A 15,538-nucleotide genomic window follows, 5' to 3' on the forward strand; every position below is an offset into this window, starting at 1 on the left:
AATCCCTGGACCCAAAAAAGAATTTTCTTAAAAGTGGAACACAGTATGTCTTTGAACTACATATAAACTTGTGGAGAAAAACATGTACATACTGATTTATTATATCTTGCATAGCAGGTGCTTAATAAATGTGAGGTGATGAGGTGGAAAATATAAAACTAAAGGGCCTTGCAGAAGTCTAAATATCTATGATCAGTCTCATTTCATCTCTTTAGAAAAGGTAGATCTCCACATTATTTCACTGAGATTGGAGATTTATCAACAGTCACGCAACTGTTAACCCATTTTTGATTCTACAGTAAGTTAAAGCCCTAATACTATCATTACAATATTATAGCTCATTAGAAATTAAAGTCTTTAACATGAATGTACAAATTTGAAAACACTTATGAAGTTAAGATTTATTTCATTAAAGACACTTTCATACTTGAATAAATGTTTCATGATCATAGCTAGACTACAAGGTTAATGAATTAATTCATACTTACTTGCTATCAAGTTAAAATAATAATTCCACTGTTAATTTTGCTAACATTAATATTAACTAAGAGCTTCAGGAGTTTGAGAGAAAGCCTAATTCAATATACCTCCTGTCTTAGTAACTTTCTGGTTACTGGGACAAAATACCTTATAACTACAAGTCAAAGGAGGAGAGGTTTACTTTAACTCACAGTTTGCAGAGGTTTCAGTCCCTAATTGATTGGTTCAAAGGCGAGGCAGCATGGCAACAGAGAAACAGTCCATAGCAAGGCACACAGAAAGCTGCAAGCTTTCCTTCTTTCCCTTTTTATTCCTTCCAGGCTACAAGTCTATTGGTTGGTGCCACTCACACCTAGGTTGCATCCTCCTTCTTCAGTCAATCTATCACCCACACCCAGAACTATTCTAAACAAATCAGTGACTAATCCAGTATCACACATCCATGACATAGTCCCTTCCAAAAGCGCAACCTCTGAGCACACGAGGCTGTGGGGGAATAGCTAGATAAAAACAATAATACCTTCCCATTCCTGGTACCAATTCTCTCCCAGCATTTATTCCATCTTCACTTGCTATTCTGTGCTCAGAGTGGAACTTTCCAGAATACTTACATAAAAATATATCTTAGCTACCTTTTATTCAGCTTAATAGTCTCCTGAGGCAAAGAGATATTGATTCTTCATTTTTGCTCCACCAAAACTCAAGAGGCATCTGTTATGACTGAATCAATGTAAAGGTGGACATCTAAGTCTCATTTACTAAAATAAAAAAGGATAGTAGTTATCTCATTTTCCAAGATAATTAGTATTTTTACTAGAATTTTGAAATATAGCATTTATATATATTTCCATTTCTTTCCTGTTTCTAATAACCAAAAGAGAAACATTTTTTGAATGAGCTTGAAACAGTCCAATTTCAAGCAGGGTTCAAATGCTAAGGTGAATGAATGATAGGGCTTCCATGAGTGCTCTGGGAGGGAAGAAGGCAGGTTGAAACCCCAGTCACTTTGATAATTCATTTGAAACCTATCCAGCAAACTGGCTTACACATATCCTTTTTGTTAAATAAAACAAAAAGAAACAAGAGCCTTTTTCTGCCATGAATTTTTATCTGAATACAACCACTTGACAGTATAAATATTTGGCTTGTACTCTAAGCTTACAGTATTTTATGATTCTTTGAGAAATTTTCAACCCTGAAATCTTTATATGTGGAATATTGTTTTTAAATATGATTGCAAAATGCCTAAATATGAAATACATATCATGTGTTCCTTTTAACCAATAAAAGTTCCAAATGAAGAAAACCTGTCTGGCATTAGATAAATGTCTTCAATGTGGAATAGGCAAGAACACCTTGAAATAATGCTTAACTAATCACAAAGCAACTATTCTGCAATAGATGGGCAAACCACTAATTAGACGAAGGGAAATAAAACTGTCATGGTAGGATAAAAGGATAAAGAGAAATAAGCAGTAATTACTGTTTTATCATCAGAGAAAGTACTATCAAGCATGGCTCAATAAAAAGGGGGGATGCACAGCTGTATAAGTAAATATCAGCTCTTGTTAAATCAGTACTTGAAGCTAAGCACAATTCAGGAATGACAATGACATCTTAAAAAGTACATTCAAAAGCAGAAAAGAATGGATTCCAAAGAGTAAGGGTGCTTCAGGTCTTGGGCATGCAGTATACTGAATAATAACATTACATGGCCACTTGTTTAAGCTGCTTAAAAACAACAAAGCCAGTCCCAAAAGAGCTTTTTATTAAGGGCTGAGGTAGGGCTCCTAGACTAATTCTTTTAAAGTCATTGCCAACCTTAATTGGTTCACTTACTATGCAAATGGTATAAGCAAGTGTAATTAATTGTATCTGAGGCTTTAATGTTCTGAGTAACTTACATTCTGTTGCTTGGAATAATCTTGTGTCCTTCTCTAAACCAAGTCACTTGAGGTCTGGGGCAGCTGCTGATGGGCAGTAAGTTTAGAACTGCTGCATCTCCTTGAGAAACTGTTTTCCTCTGGTCTATGTCCATGAAATTTCCCATATCTGCAGAGAAAAATGAGACCATTTAGGTTCTAGAAAACACTCTTGTTGGGGGGACTGGGACTCAGAAATAGAAATAACTATATTTCACAACAAAGTCAGCAGTGATGCTATAAGCTAACAAGACAAGCAAGGCTGAATGGCAGCACTGAGAAGTGCTGACCCGGCTCTGAGTGAAGTGCAGACAGAGCCCCCCACCTCTAGAGGCCAAGAAGAGCATTAATCAGCAGAGCTTCACACCCTTTGTCTTACTGTAAAGACACAATGGAATGATTGCATCTGATTGTGTACTGAAATAAACTGCTAAAAAGCATTCTAGTCCCACAGGAAGCAGCTTTCACAGGAACACTAATAAAATGCTTCCAGATATCTCCCAACTACAAAGTCTTTCCAGATAGTTCCCCAGCTCAGCCCTTTGCTGTGCTGAGTTTCTCCTCTTCACTTCTGTGGTGACTGCCTTCCTAACAGGCCTTTTGGGATCAGTATTTTCTAACCATTATACAGTTCATAGTGAGCTCTCATTCACCTCCACACTGTTAGCTTAATTTGGGACAGCCAGTCATTGTTCCAAGACTTAAAATCATTAGAAAAATAAGGTCACAGGGAAAAATACAGCTATTGAATTGTAGATGCAAACAGCTAATTTTAAACTGATAGCTTGAAATGTTTAAAAAAGTTCCCATATTACAATCAGATACAGATAAATATGTATGCACATAGATACAGTAAGTCACCAACTTTCTTATTCAAGTTGCGAACTTCCACTGGTGTACTGTGTGAGATACATGGGTATAATGTATAAGACTCACTTTGTCAGATTACAAAGGAATCTGACTTACAAATGTTCTCCCAGGATGGAATTCGTCTGTAAGTCGGAGACTTACTATACAGCAAAACACTATTTTAAAATTTATATAAGTTTGAGATCTTCCAAAAAATAGCTCTATTATCTATGGCTATTCCATTCAAAAATTATTTTTTGTAGGACAGTGTGTAATATTTGAGGGAAAAGATGAAACAAACCAATGAAACAGATTAAGACACATGGTTACTTTAAGGTAAAGTAAAATTTGTTATCAAAGGGAGGAAAAAAAAGAAAGTTAAAAAAAATTTAAGTGCTAGAAATGAAGTATAGAATCAAGAATATAGGCCGGGGATTTAGCTCAGTGATTCCGTTGCCAAGTGCAAGGACCGGAGTTTGATCCCAGGTACCAAAAAAAAAAAAAAAGAATATATATAATTAGGCAAAAGGAACTCTAAACTCAAATTTATAAAATAGAATGTAATATAATTAATTCCAGGCACTTAACTTTCTCAAATATGGTTTGGGTAATGATTGGCACTCTTTTTGCTATGTTTTCAATTATCCTACTGAATAAAAGTTCTGAATTAGCTGAATGACTTCATCATTATAATTCAGAAAAACATATGCCTTCCTAGTGATTTAAAACATAATTAAGCATGTATAGTGCCAGTACCTCACATAGTTATTAGAGCTTATGGTACACCTGTAAAATAACTAGGTACTGTTTTATTTTGTATATTAGCCCAAAGCAGCAGGCTTTAAGTGGAGTCAAAATAACAAGTGAGGAAATCTTGTCATCACAAAATAATACAGCCCAATCTAAAAGCTTGACAGTGTTCCGTGAGGTCATAATTTAGTATCTCAGAACACTGTTTGCTTACTTTGTAGCAGAGGGCCATTTTGGTAGTATATAGAAATACAATAAAGCAGACAGTCCGTTTTAGATAGATTTTGGTTTAAAAAAAAGACAAAAATGTAGAAGCCAAATTCTCTGACCTCTCCCTCCTAAAGATGCCATTAAAATTCAAGCTTCCTAGGGTGGGGGATTTAGCTCAGTGGTTCTGCCACCTGCCTTGCAAGTGCAAGGTCTACAGTTCAATTCCCTGTACCAAAAAAAAAAAAAAAAATTCAAGTTCCCTAAATTTTGATAACACTTCCAGTTATTTTTAAAGGTTCATTCTCTAAAATGGATATGCTAAAGAATTAATAATCGCTATAAATTTATAACAACTAGTACATCAACTTTCTTTGTACTTTTTATAGTCAAGCAAAAAAAATTTCTAAACAAATCATCCTTGGAAAGAACTGTTTATGAATGGATGTAATTTGACCTAAATGGTCAAATTGGTCAAATTACCTAAAGCTGAATGGGCTTAATTTTTCTAAATTTACAAAATTCTGAATCCTAATATAACACAAGAGAAGGCTGACTTATTCATAAAACAGAAATTATCTGCCCTTTTCATCCTCCCCAGGATCTTGAATGGATCCTGCACCTTTTCATTTGGAAAAAGTAGAATCTGCCTCCACAGCCCTTCCCCAATCAGCCAGCTAGCTGTTTACTCATCTTTCATCAGCTTTAGCAGTCATTTTATTTTGGTTGAACCAAAGATAAATTATCAGTCCCTACAATGGCTAAAAGCGATTGTGAATTGCTCCCAACAGCTGCTTTGTCTTGTTTGTCCATGTGGGAGGTCTCTGAACCGTACACATACATGCAACTCGAACTTCTGATTTTCTTTGCAACAGCGCTCCCATTCTGTTTCGCACCACGCACCGGTAAAACCCAGCATCAAACTTCTGTAACGATGAAATAGTATACCTGCCAAATACCAAAAAGAAGTGTTAATGGTCACATCTGGAATGGTATGCACACCTCACATAGTAGGTGCTCGACACATATTACTTATATAACCTACCAACTGCACAATCCTTCTCTGTGCAAGGCAATGCCAACTGTTATTTATTTCTGAGATTATTTTATCAATATCTGTCTAATTAGGGTGTGAATAGCACATAAAGTTGGATTCATGTTTGTTTTATTTGCCATTCAATCTTGGTGCCTAGCACAGTGTCATGTGCAAGTTAGGTATTATGATACGATGAATGCACATAAAATATAAAGATAATTGTATTTAAACTACACCTCACAATCAAAAATTATTTCTTTTAACTCTCTGAAGAACCTCAGAATTTCCAAAAATGACTTCTGGAGCTGCTGATAGCCCTAATATACAGTGCTCCATTATTCTACATGAAAGTTCGAATATAATCTTTGGGATGAGATACAGCCATCCCAGGAGTCAATTCCCTGTCCTCTTGGTGTGAACTTCTCCATAAGTAACTTACACATTTTCTTTTTTTCCTTCACCTGTGGCCTGACATGGACTTAATCTTTTAAGATGACAGAAAAGCCATTTCATATGTAGTTTCCATTCCTGTAGATGTAAGTAATCATCTTCAAAATCCATGGCTTTCTAAAAACTTGTACATTTTCAGAGGAAAGACATAATTAAAAGATATGGTTTCTATAAAAGGCATGCTTTAGGTTTTCTGCTAGTGCTGTAACTTAGAATGTTTTAAAATCTATATACAGTGTCCAGGGATTTAGCTCAGCAGCCCTGCACCTGCCTGGCAAGCATAAGGTCCTGAGATCAATTCCTAGTACTGGAAAAAAAAATCATAAACAAGAAGGATAAGAAACTGTGGTATTTACACATAATGCAATACATTGCCATAAAGAATAATCTTGAATCATTTGTAGGAATACAGGTGCACTTTGCTACCTTAACATTAAGTGAAATAAATCAATACATGAACTCAAATATTGCATGGTTTCTCTTGTATGAGAAACCCAAAATACAAATACAGAGCAAAATAAAAGACAATAGGAAGGGATAACTGCAGACAGGAAGGAGACTGAGAGATGGAGGGAAAAAGAAAGGGATGGAAAAAGAATTAAGAATATTATGTACATGTACCAACTTTCCAGGAGGAATGTACACATTATGTCCTGCAGACACATACTGATAAAAAAATGAAACTTGTAAAAAACGAACAGAAAACAATACAGAATTTTATATTTTAAAATTTGTTAAGAGGATAGATCTTGTTACATGTTCTTATCACACAGAAATAATAGTAACAATAAAGAGGACAGGAGGAAATATTTGGAGGTAATGAAGAGGCACTCTACTATGAATTGTGATGATAAGTTTCATGGGTGTGTACTTATCTCCCAATTCATCAAGTTGTGTACACTACAAATGTACAGCTTTTTGTATATCAATGATACCATGTTTTATAAAAAAGCACAAGCTGGGGATGCAGCTCAGTGGTAGAGAGTTCATGGTGAAGGATCGGAATTCCATCCTCAGTATGACGAAAATTAAAAAATACAAAGTGAATGAGCATTGGAAATGAAAAAAATAGCACATCTTTGAATGCAAAAAAACAAAGTAAGACTTCAATCTTGGACACTTTTCACACATGGGGATGTGTCCATTATGAGAAAGAAAAGAGAGCTCAAACCTGCTCACATAATAGTTTATTTTCTGAAAAACAGAAAACACCATTTTGTGTAAAAAATGATATGCAGTTAATGGATGTCTACAAATTTTAAAATATGTCCTTTTAAAATATAATCAGTGAAAACTCATTTAAAAATCAGGTAAAAGACAAAGCGAATGGCATGCTTTATTTTCACAGTCCCAAGCATACCTTGAATTATTTATATTCAACTAATTGTTCATCTTTTTATTCAAGTATATCCAATTAGCCATCTTGAACAAGAAACTGATAGGAATAATTTTTAAGGGAATAAAAATTTGGATTGGACAATTCAGGCAATCCAACATTAAGCAAATATTAATCAAAGTATGTTTTCCCTCTGATAACCTGTCTTGAGATCTTAGGCAGGATTCATAAAGTCTTTTATGAGAAAAATATGAGTTTTTATCTTACAATTTTTTATTCCATTATGAGGAACAGTTCATCTCAAAATTAATTAATGAAGACAATCAATCAGAATAATATCAAACTGAACACAAAGAGTCAATGTCACTTATTGAAATTACAAATCAGGAATGGAAAGGTGAGCAGCTTTGATTACTACATACTGTGATTATAATAAAGAGTTTTGATATTAAAACAAAATCAACAAAATTTTACAGAAAAGAAATAGGATCAGTCATTGGAGTACAGATTTGCAAAGCTACAAAGAATTTTTTCAATGCAACATAACCATACTTATATAATTTTCACTCTTTTTCCTTTTTTCAGTATCCCAAACAAATCTTAAATTCTCATAAATTTCTGTAATAATCCTATGTACTAAGGCACAAAAACAGCACTCCTTTTAGACAGCAGAGAGAAACAGATACAAAATTGAATATTAGGCATATGCTTTCTACCATCTCTTTAGTCTAATGTCTCACCAGGGATAAAAGCCTATAAAAAGTTGCAAAGTCCTCCACCTATTACAGGGATTCCTACACAAATTATGTTCACCAAACAGATGGGAATATTCATTGTAAGTCTACTGTTTATAAACACACATTTTTAAGCAGAGAAAGTTTCCTGGCTCTTTATACGACAGTATGATAAAATCTTAGCACCATATGCCACTAAGATATAGGAAATACCTGCTCCTGTTTCCAATCAACACAGCAGGGAATATATGTTTATATTCACTGTATCAAGACAGAATTCTACTAGACTACCAGAATATTTTCCAGGGCCAGTTCATTACCAAAAATAGCATATTAGGGCCAGGGATTTAGGTCAGTGGTGCCGCCACCTGCCTCACAAGCACAAGGTCCTGAGTTTGATCCCCTGTACCAAAAAAAAAAAAGCATATTAAAAAAAAATCAAACACAATCCCCCAATGAAACCAAGGATTTAAATGTCCATGGCTGCAAAGTGAAGTTATGAATTGCCACTCTGAACCATCAGAATGTTCTAGGAAGCAGTCACGGGTCCATTTCAGCACAAGAACAATTGCCTGACTAGCCCTCAAGTGGAAATTTCACATTTCTGATTTGCCCAGGAAGTGAACCACTTGCTTATATTTGGAGAATTCTTCACTGTAGGTGTCTCAGTAAAGACAGAGCATCTCTTACATTAAAATCCAAAAAAGACTATGTCTTTATATTTCCAGACTATCTACCGGGCACCAGCTGAGACACAGGATGGCCAATTTGGCACACCTGGTGGAGGCTGGCGACGCACAGAAATACAGCTAAATGACTCATCTCGCGGTTGTGGTAGGGGACAGAGTAGCAGTGGACATCATGGCGGTGAGGACACAACAGAATGTGGACCAGGGAAGCAATGACAGCGTTCAGTCCCAGCTGAGCATAGGCTGAAAAGAGGTATCTCATGTTCAGCCAATCTCCAGATGGCAAGTCAGGATGAGTCTGTTCCTGCCCCACTTCAAGTCTGCCTTGTGATGACCACTATTCACACAGAGAGAGCATGCTCTTGGAGTTTAAGATCCCTTCAAAATTCTACACCACAGGGCCCAGGATTTAGCTCAGTGGTTTCACCCCCTGCTGTGCAAGCCCAAGGACCCGAGTTCGATCCCCAGTACCCCCCCCAAAAAAAATCTACACCACAGAACACAGTCAAAATAAATAGGTTAGAGTTCATTAGTACCCAACATAGTTGTAGAAAAAGCTAAACAATGACTCATTTATTTCTTCTTTGAAAAGCATAGCTTTCTGGTAAACCACTGAGAATCACTAGGTGATAATTATTCCCTAAAAACTGTGATCAAGTAACCTTTAAGGAATTTTCCTGAACATGAATCACTACCATATTAGAAAATGTCCGACAAAATACTACTGGTTTTCAGAAGTGTTACTGAGGAGCAGTTAGACATACAACTAAGAATACTCATCAAACCACCACACTTCAAAACATGGAGAAAACTTTTACAGTGGTACTTTGTTTCATGAGCTTAATTCTTTCCATGACTCTGGTCTCAAAATGAAATGGACAAGAACGGAATCTATTTACCCATAAGGTCAATATTGAACCTAACCACTGAGTTTGATTCAGGTCACATCCAATTCAGTTAGGAATCATAATTTAATTCATAAGAAAGAACTTTCATATTTATTAAAATCAGATGTAAGTTTTTCCTCTCTCAGAGTCAATATCCATTTTATGACACCTCGGATAAGACTACTTGCCACAACTATAATTTTTATGTTACGGTGAAAAATCTCTATTTTGCAAGAAAATATCTATGAACTTCTACAGTAAATGCTTGTATCTTGGCCCAGAGCCAATTCTTATCCCTAAAGTGAAAAAATAGTTGAGGAAATAAAAACACTGTAAGCCATTTATATCTTTCTTGGAAATACCTCATTTTAAAAATAAAATAATAATCATTTTTAATTTTATAATTTCCTATATAAAATTTTTAAAGATAATAATTCAAAGTGGAAATCGTTGATGTTTTTCAAGTAAAATAATGAAATGAAAATAATGAAATTTGTTAAGAGACAGGTATGCAATTTTGAAGGTTTATACAGCTCACTAGTAGGCCATAGGCATTGAGTAAGGTGAGGATCCTGTTTGAAAAGAATTAATATAATCAGTATGAATGTCAACAAAATAGTAAGATGGAAACTACCCAACAGTAACACTGTATTTGCAAAAATTATTTGATCTGCATTTCATTTCAAAATTTATATTAAATTAAGAGAGAAAGTAAACAAGTGCCTGTGGTTATTGGTCAAGGTCTACAGAAAGTGTAGAAATTTCAGGATTATAAATCCAGGGAATATAAAACCTCCAGGGATCAATTAGATGTTAAGTTCCCCCAAGCTTCTTACCAACACTATATCATTAATAACTATATTTAAATTTTATCTTAATAGTTAGAATCAAAATTCAAGAGGTGATGTTAAAATGTCCCTATAACTCTCTATCCGAGATTCTGGTTTATGTGATTTCCTCTGCCATAAACAATTTTTGTGGCCCTTTCATTCTTAATTCATTCCCCTTTCTCCCTATCAAGTCATGGGCAAAAAAGGCAAAATTTACATTTAGTGAAACCAGGCACATGACTAGAACTAGTCTGTGACTCTAGTATTAGTAGGATTAAATGCTCTTTCAAGTCAGTAAGAACCAAATGTTAGAAAACCTTTGGGAAAGAGGACATCGATGTTTTATGGTTAAAATCTTTTATTTCATCTCTGATTACTTAATTCTTTATACTGCCAGATTCTCTACAGATAAAAAGAGAAGTTTGGGATCATCATATCAAAGAATGAGGTATGAAGGCCCATGTCACTTAGTATGGAGATAAAAATGTTCATCAAGACAGTAGGGATGGCCCAAAGGATAGCACATTGCAATACAAGCTTGAATGGATCAGAGACACAGAGACTTGTCTATTTGGAAGCATCTGTCAACAATGAACCATCCACAGGTAAGTTTGGAAACTAGCTAAACCCTTTCACTCAGATTCCACAATGATTCTGAGGCAGAAGAAGCAAAGGGGATTGATTATCCCCAATAAGAACTTTAAAAAGCCTGATGCTAAGACTGCTTCAGAGATTCTGCAGAAACAATATCTGCTATGACTACCTAGACGGAAAACACAGTCAAACTAAAGCCATATACAACACAAGCAATATACAATATCGTGGGAGATAGACAGACACAAAGTTATGCCATATTAAGATTGGAGGTTTAAACCAAATAAGACAGCACAAGTTCATACCATATAGGCCTCAAAGTCAATGCCAGTTACTTCAACTTGTGGTAAGAGCACAACAGTGCACCCACTTATTATTTCCAAAGTTTATTTTTCCCTTCCTTATAGATAGAAAAAAGAATTTGATGCCATAGAAATGTGAAGTTCATTCTGTAAATTTCAGGTATTATAATTTTAACCATAGTATGTGATATAGATGAAAAGCCAAAATTAGATTGTAAGTTTTATGTTTCAGTTTTCCTTTTATGTGTTGGTTATGATAAAAGAAACAATCAAGTTAAACAGCTAGGACTATATAGGATTCTACTTATTTTAGCTAGAATGGGCAAAACTAGTTCAACTGAGTGAAAGACAACCTGTTGTTGGAAATTTGGCACATCACAGAGAAAGAACCAGTGGAGGATACACTAGTAGAAATTAATGAGGGGAATTAGCCTTTTTCAGGAAGAAGCAGATAAGAGTCTGTTATGGCTTCAGCAACTAGAAAAGAGAAAGGAATAAAAGGAATAAAGATAGGAAAGGAAGAAGTTAAATTCTCATTATCGCTGACGATATGATACTTTACACAGAAGACCCAAAAAACTCCACCAAGTCTTCTAGACTTAATTGACAGATTCAGTAGAGTAGTTGGATACAAGGTCAACACTCAAAAAACAAAAGCCTTCTTATACACAAATAGCAGACTCACTGAGAGAGAAATTAGGGAAACAATTCCTTTTACAATAGCATCAAAAAAAATGAAGTATCTAGGAATCAATCTAACAAAGAAAGCAAAAGACCTCTACACTGAAAACTACAGCACTCAGAAAAAAGAGATCAAAGAGGATATAAGAAAATGGAAAGACATCCTTTGCTCCTGGGTAGGAAGAACCAATATAGCGAAAATGGTCATACTTCCAAAACTGCTATATAGATTTAATGCAATGCCAAATGAAATTCCAAAAATATACTTCACAGGACTAGAGAAAACAATCCAAAAATTCATTTGGAACCAGAAGAGACCTACAATAGCAAAAGCAATTCTGGGCATCAGAGACATGGAAGGGGTATCACAATCCCCAACTTGAAACTATACTACAAAGCCACTGGGATAAAAACAGCATGGTACTTGCAAAAGAACAGACCTGAGGATCAGTGAAATAGATTAGAAGATACAGAAACAACTCTAGACATACTCAGCCACCTCATCTTTGACAAAGGAGCCAACTACCCTCATTGGAGGAAAGATAGCCTATTTAATAAATGGTGTTGGAAAAACTGGATTTCAACCTGCCGAAGAGTAAAACTAGACCCATACCTATCACCATGCACTAAACTAAGATTGAAGTGGATTAAAGATCTAAATATTAAAACAGAAACACTAAACTTCCTGGAAGATAAGTTAGGTAGAACTCTTGAAGACATCGGCATAGGAAAAGACTTTATGAACAAAACCTCAGTAGCACGGGAACTAGCAGAAAGAATCAACAACTGGGATTTCATCTTATTGAAAAGCTTCTGCACTGCAAGAGAAACCACCAACAGATCTATGAGACAACCTACAATACGGAAAAAAATTTTTAGCAGCTGTGCCTCAGACAAAGAACTACTATCTAGAATATATAAAGAACTGAAAAAAATCAGACCCCCCCAAATTCAAAGGCCCAATTCAAAAATGGGCATCTGAAATGAACAGACATTTCTCAGACAAAGAAGTAAAAGCAGCAAATAAACATATGCAAAAATGTTCAACATCACTGGTCACTGGAGAGATGCAGATGAAAACAACACTGAGATTCCACCTCACTCCAGAAAGAATGGCTGCTATCAAGAAATCAACCAATAACAAATGCTGGTGAGGCTGTGGGGAGAAAGGAACCCTTCTCCATTGTTGGTGGGAGTGCAGACTGGTGCAACCACTGTGGAAATCAGTATGGAGATTCCTCAAAGAACTAGGACTAGAGGTCCCATTTGACCCCGATATTCCCCTGCTGGGGATCTTCCCAAAAGAATTAAAAGAATCATGCCACAGTGACATATGTGCACCCATGTTTATAGTGGCACAGCTCATAATAGCTAAAGCTTGGAAACAGCCCAAGTGCCCATCAACTGGAAACTGGATAAAGAAGATGTGATTTTTTTTAATAAAATGGAGTACTACTCAGCCACAAAGAATGAGAAACTAGAGAAACATAGCTAAATAGATCCATACTGAGGTCATACTCTTAAGTGAAATAAATAGGACACACGTGTAAATACCAAATAGTTTCTCTAGTGTGAGAAACTGAAAGTGTAAATAAGGATTAAAACGGCTAAAACAAATAATTGATAATTTGAAATAGGAAGAAAAGTTCCAAAGGTGTAGGGGAATTGGGAGGGGAAGGGGGAAGGAAAGAAGGGAAAGGAAAAATTATGAGGAAAAAAAAATGGAAACAAAGTCTGTAAACAGGGAAGGGTGAAGGGGGTGAAGGGCACACAGTAATGGGGAAAAAATAAGAACCAAGATAATCATGTACAGGTACAAGCATCCAATGATAAATGTAAACATACTATATACCTAAAATGTACCAATAGTGCTCACTTTGGCAGCACATATACTAAAATGTAGCAATAAAAGAATTTAAGTGAAAAAAAAAGTCTGTTATGGCTTATGTCTTATTGTCACCCCCAAAGCCTCATGCCGACATAGGTGGAGCTTTTTCTGGAATTGATTCATCGTGCAATGCTAAGATCAAGGGCACTATGACAGAGGGTGTGAGTGCTACCTGTTCTAAGTAGTCTGGATAAGATAAAAGGGGCAGAAAGACACAGTTAAAGGCCCCTCCTCCTTCCCTTGTTGTTTTTGCTGTACTCCACCACCACTAATTGTTTCCCTTCTGTCACCCTGCCTTGGAGCTAGCCAATTATGGACTGAAACCTCTACAGACTGTAAGCGAAATAAACCTTTACCCCCTTAACTTTGGGTGTCAGGTATATTGTCTCAGCAATGATAAAAACAGTAACACAGGGTCACAATCAGTTGGAGTGTTTAAAGAAACAATGAAAGAGCTCTCAACTAAATAAATCCTATTCTCAATAAGTAGAAACTTGAAATATCAAAACAATAAAAGCAAACAACATGTACGGGGATGTTCCTTGTGGTTTAGAGATGAATTTTCATTGAGAGATAGGTGCCAGAACATCAATCCTCAAGCCTAAATGTTCCAAGGACAAACCTGGAAAAAAACAACATGTGTATATGTTTAGATATAACAATATATTATCTATACACTAAAGTCTTTTATTTCTCCTAACAGTGTTTGAGGTTTTCAGTGTAAAGATCTTGCACATCCCTTGCCAGATTTATCTAGGTATTTTGGATTTTTGATGCTATATGTATATTTTTTATGTAATATACACACACACATACATACAGATGACCTTGGAATGTGTAGGATATTGGTTCCAGGACCCCCAAGACACCCAAATCTGCAAATGCTCAAGTTCTTTATATAAGTGGCACAGTATTTGCATAAAGCCCATGTACATCCTCCCCTGTACTTAAAATCACTGTAGAGTACTTGCAATACCTAATACAGTATAAAAGCTATGTGAATAGTTACACTGCATTGCTTAGAGAATAAGAAAAAAATCTGTACATATTCAACACAGATACAATTTAAAAATATATATTTTCAACCAGGGAACCCACAGTTACAGGCCAATTGTTAAAATACATATGTGTGTTTGTGTGTGTGAATTTTCAGATTGTAAACAGAAATACAGTTGATTTTTATATACTGATCTTGTACCCTGTACATTGTTCAATTCATTATTATCAGCTTTTTAATGGATATCAAAATTTCTATTTAGATGATCATGTCATTTGAAAATACAATCTTACTTAATTTTATATAAAAATTGACTTTTCTTGCCTTATTCCACTGGCTAGTAATGCCAGTATTTGTAATTTGTTGCTTTGTGGCTCTGGAATTTTCAAGAAACTTGGAAAATTTTTGCATTGTTTACTTGCTGATTGATTGATTGAGAAAAGCTCTCACTATATAGTTCAGGCTGGGCTTGAATTTCTCATGTAGCCTCAGTTGGCCTCAAACTCATGGTAATTCTCCCACCTCTGCTTCAGGAAGCCACACAGCATGTGGCACTTCATCATCCAGTTTGGGTCCTTTGGGGATTCCAATAACATATAAATTAGACTACTTAATGTAATGCTCTTTTTGTTGTTTTTGTTTTTTTTTCTATTTTCAGTGTTTTGTTTTAGATAGTTCTATTGTGGTATCTTTAACTATCTATTAAACAATCAGTATTTTCTTTTGCAATGCCTAATCTGATAGCCCAAACTAGTGCTTTCTCATGTCAGATATTAATAGTGGGTTTTTTTTTTTATCTTTAGAAATTTGGTTTCTGCCTTTTCAATACCTTTTATATCTACTTAACTTTGATCACATGTAACACAGTCATAATAGCTCCATTGTCTTATTCTACTAATTCTAAAA

The 15,538-nt window shown here is 35.3% G+C and overlaps 1 protein-coding gene across 1 annotated transcript in view; it reads right to left on the minus strand.

Moving 5' to 3' along the window:
* Positions 1-15,538, minus strand: part of Sdk1 (sidekick cell adhesion molecule 1) — an 827,695-nt gene that overhangs the window by 485,976 nt on the left and 326,181 nt on the right. Inside the window, 2 exon segments of the mRNA XM_087195944.1 lie at positions 2,385-2,532; positions 5,050-5,156. Coding sequence (XP_087052070.1) covers positions 2,385-2,532; positions 5,050-5,156 — 255 coding nt within the window.

Source organism: Heterocephalus glaber, unplaced genomic scaffold (assembly GCF_053883595.1).
Source record: "Heterocephalus glaber isolate CG9 unplaced genomic scaffold, H.glaber_assembly_v1.0 deba00001610, whole genome shotgun sequence".
NCBI lineage: Eukaryota > Metazoa > Chordata > Mammalia > Rodentia > Bathyergidae > Heterocephalus > Heterocephalus glaber.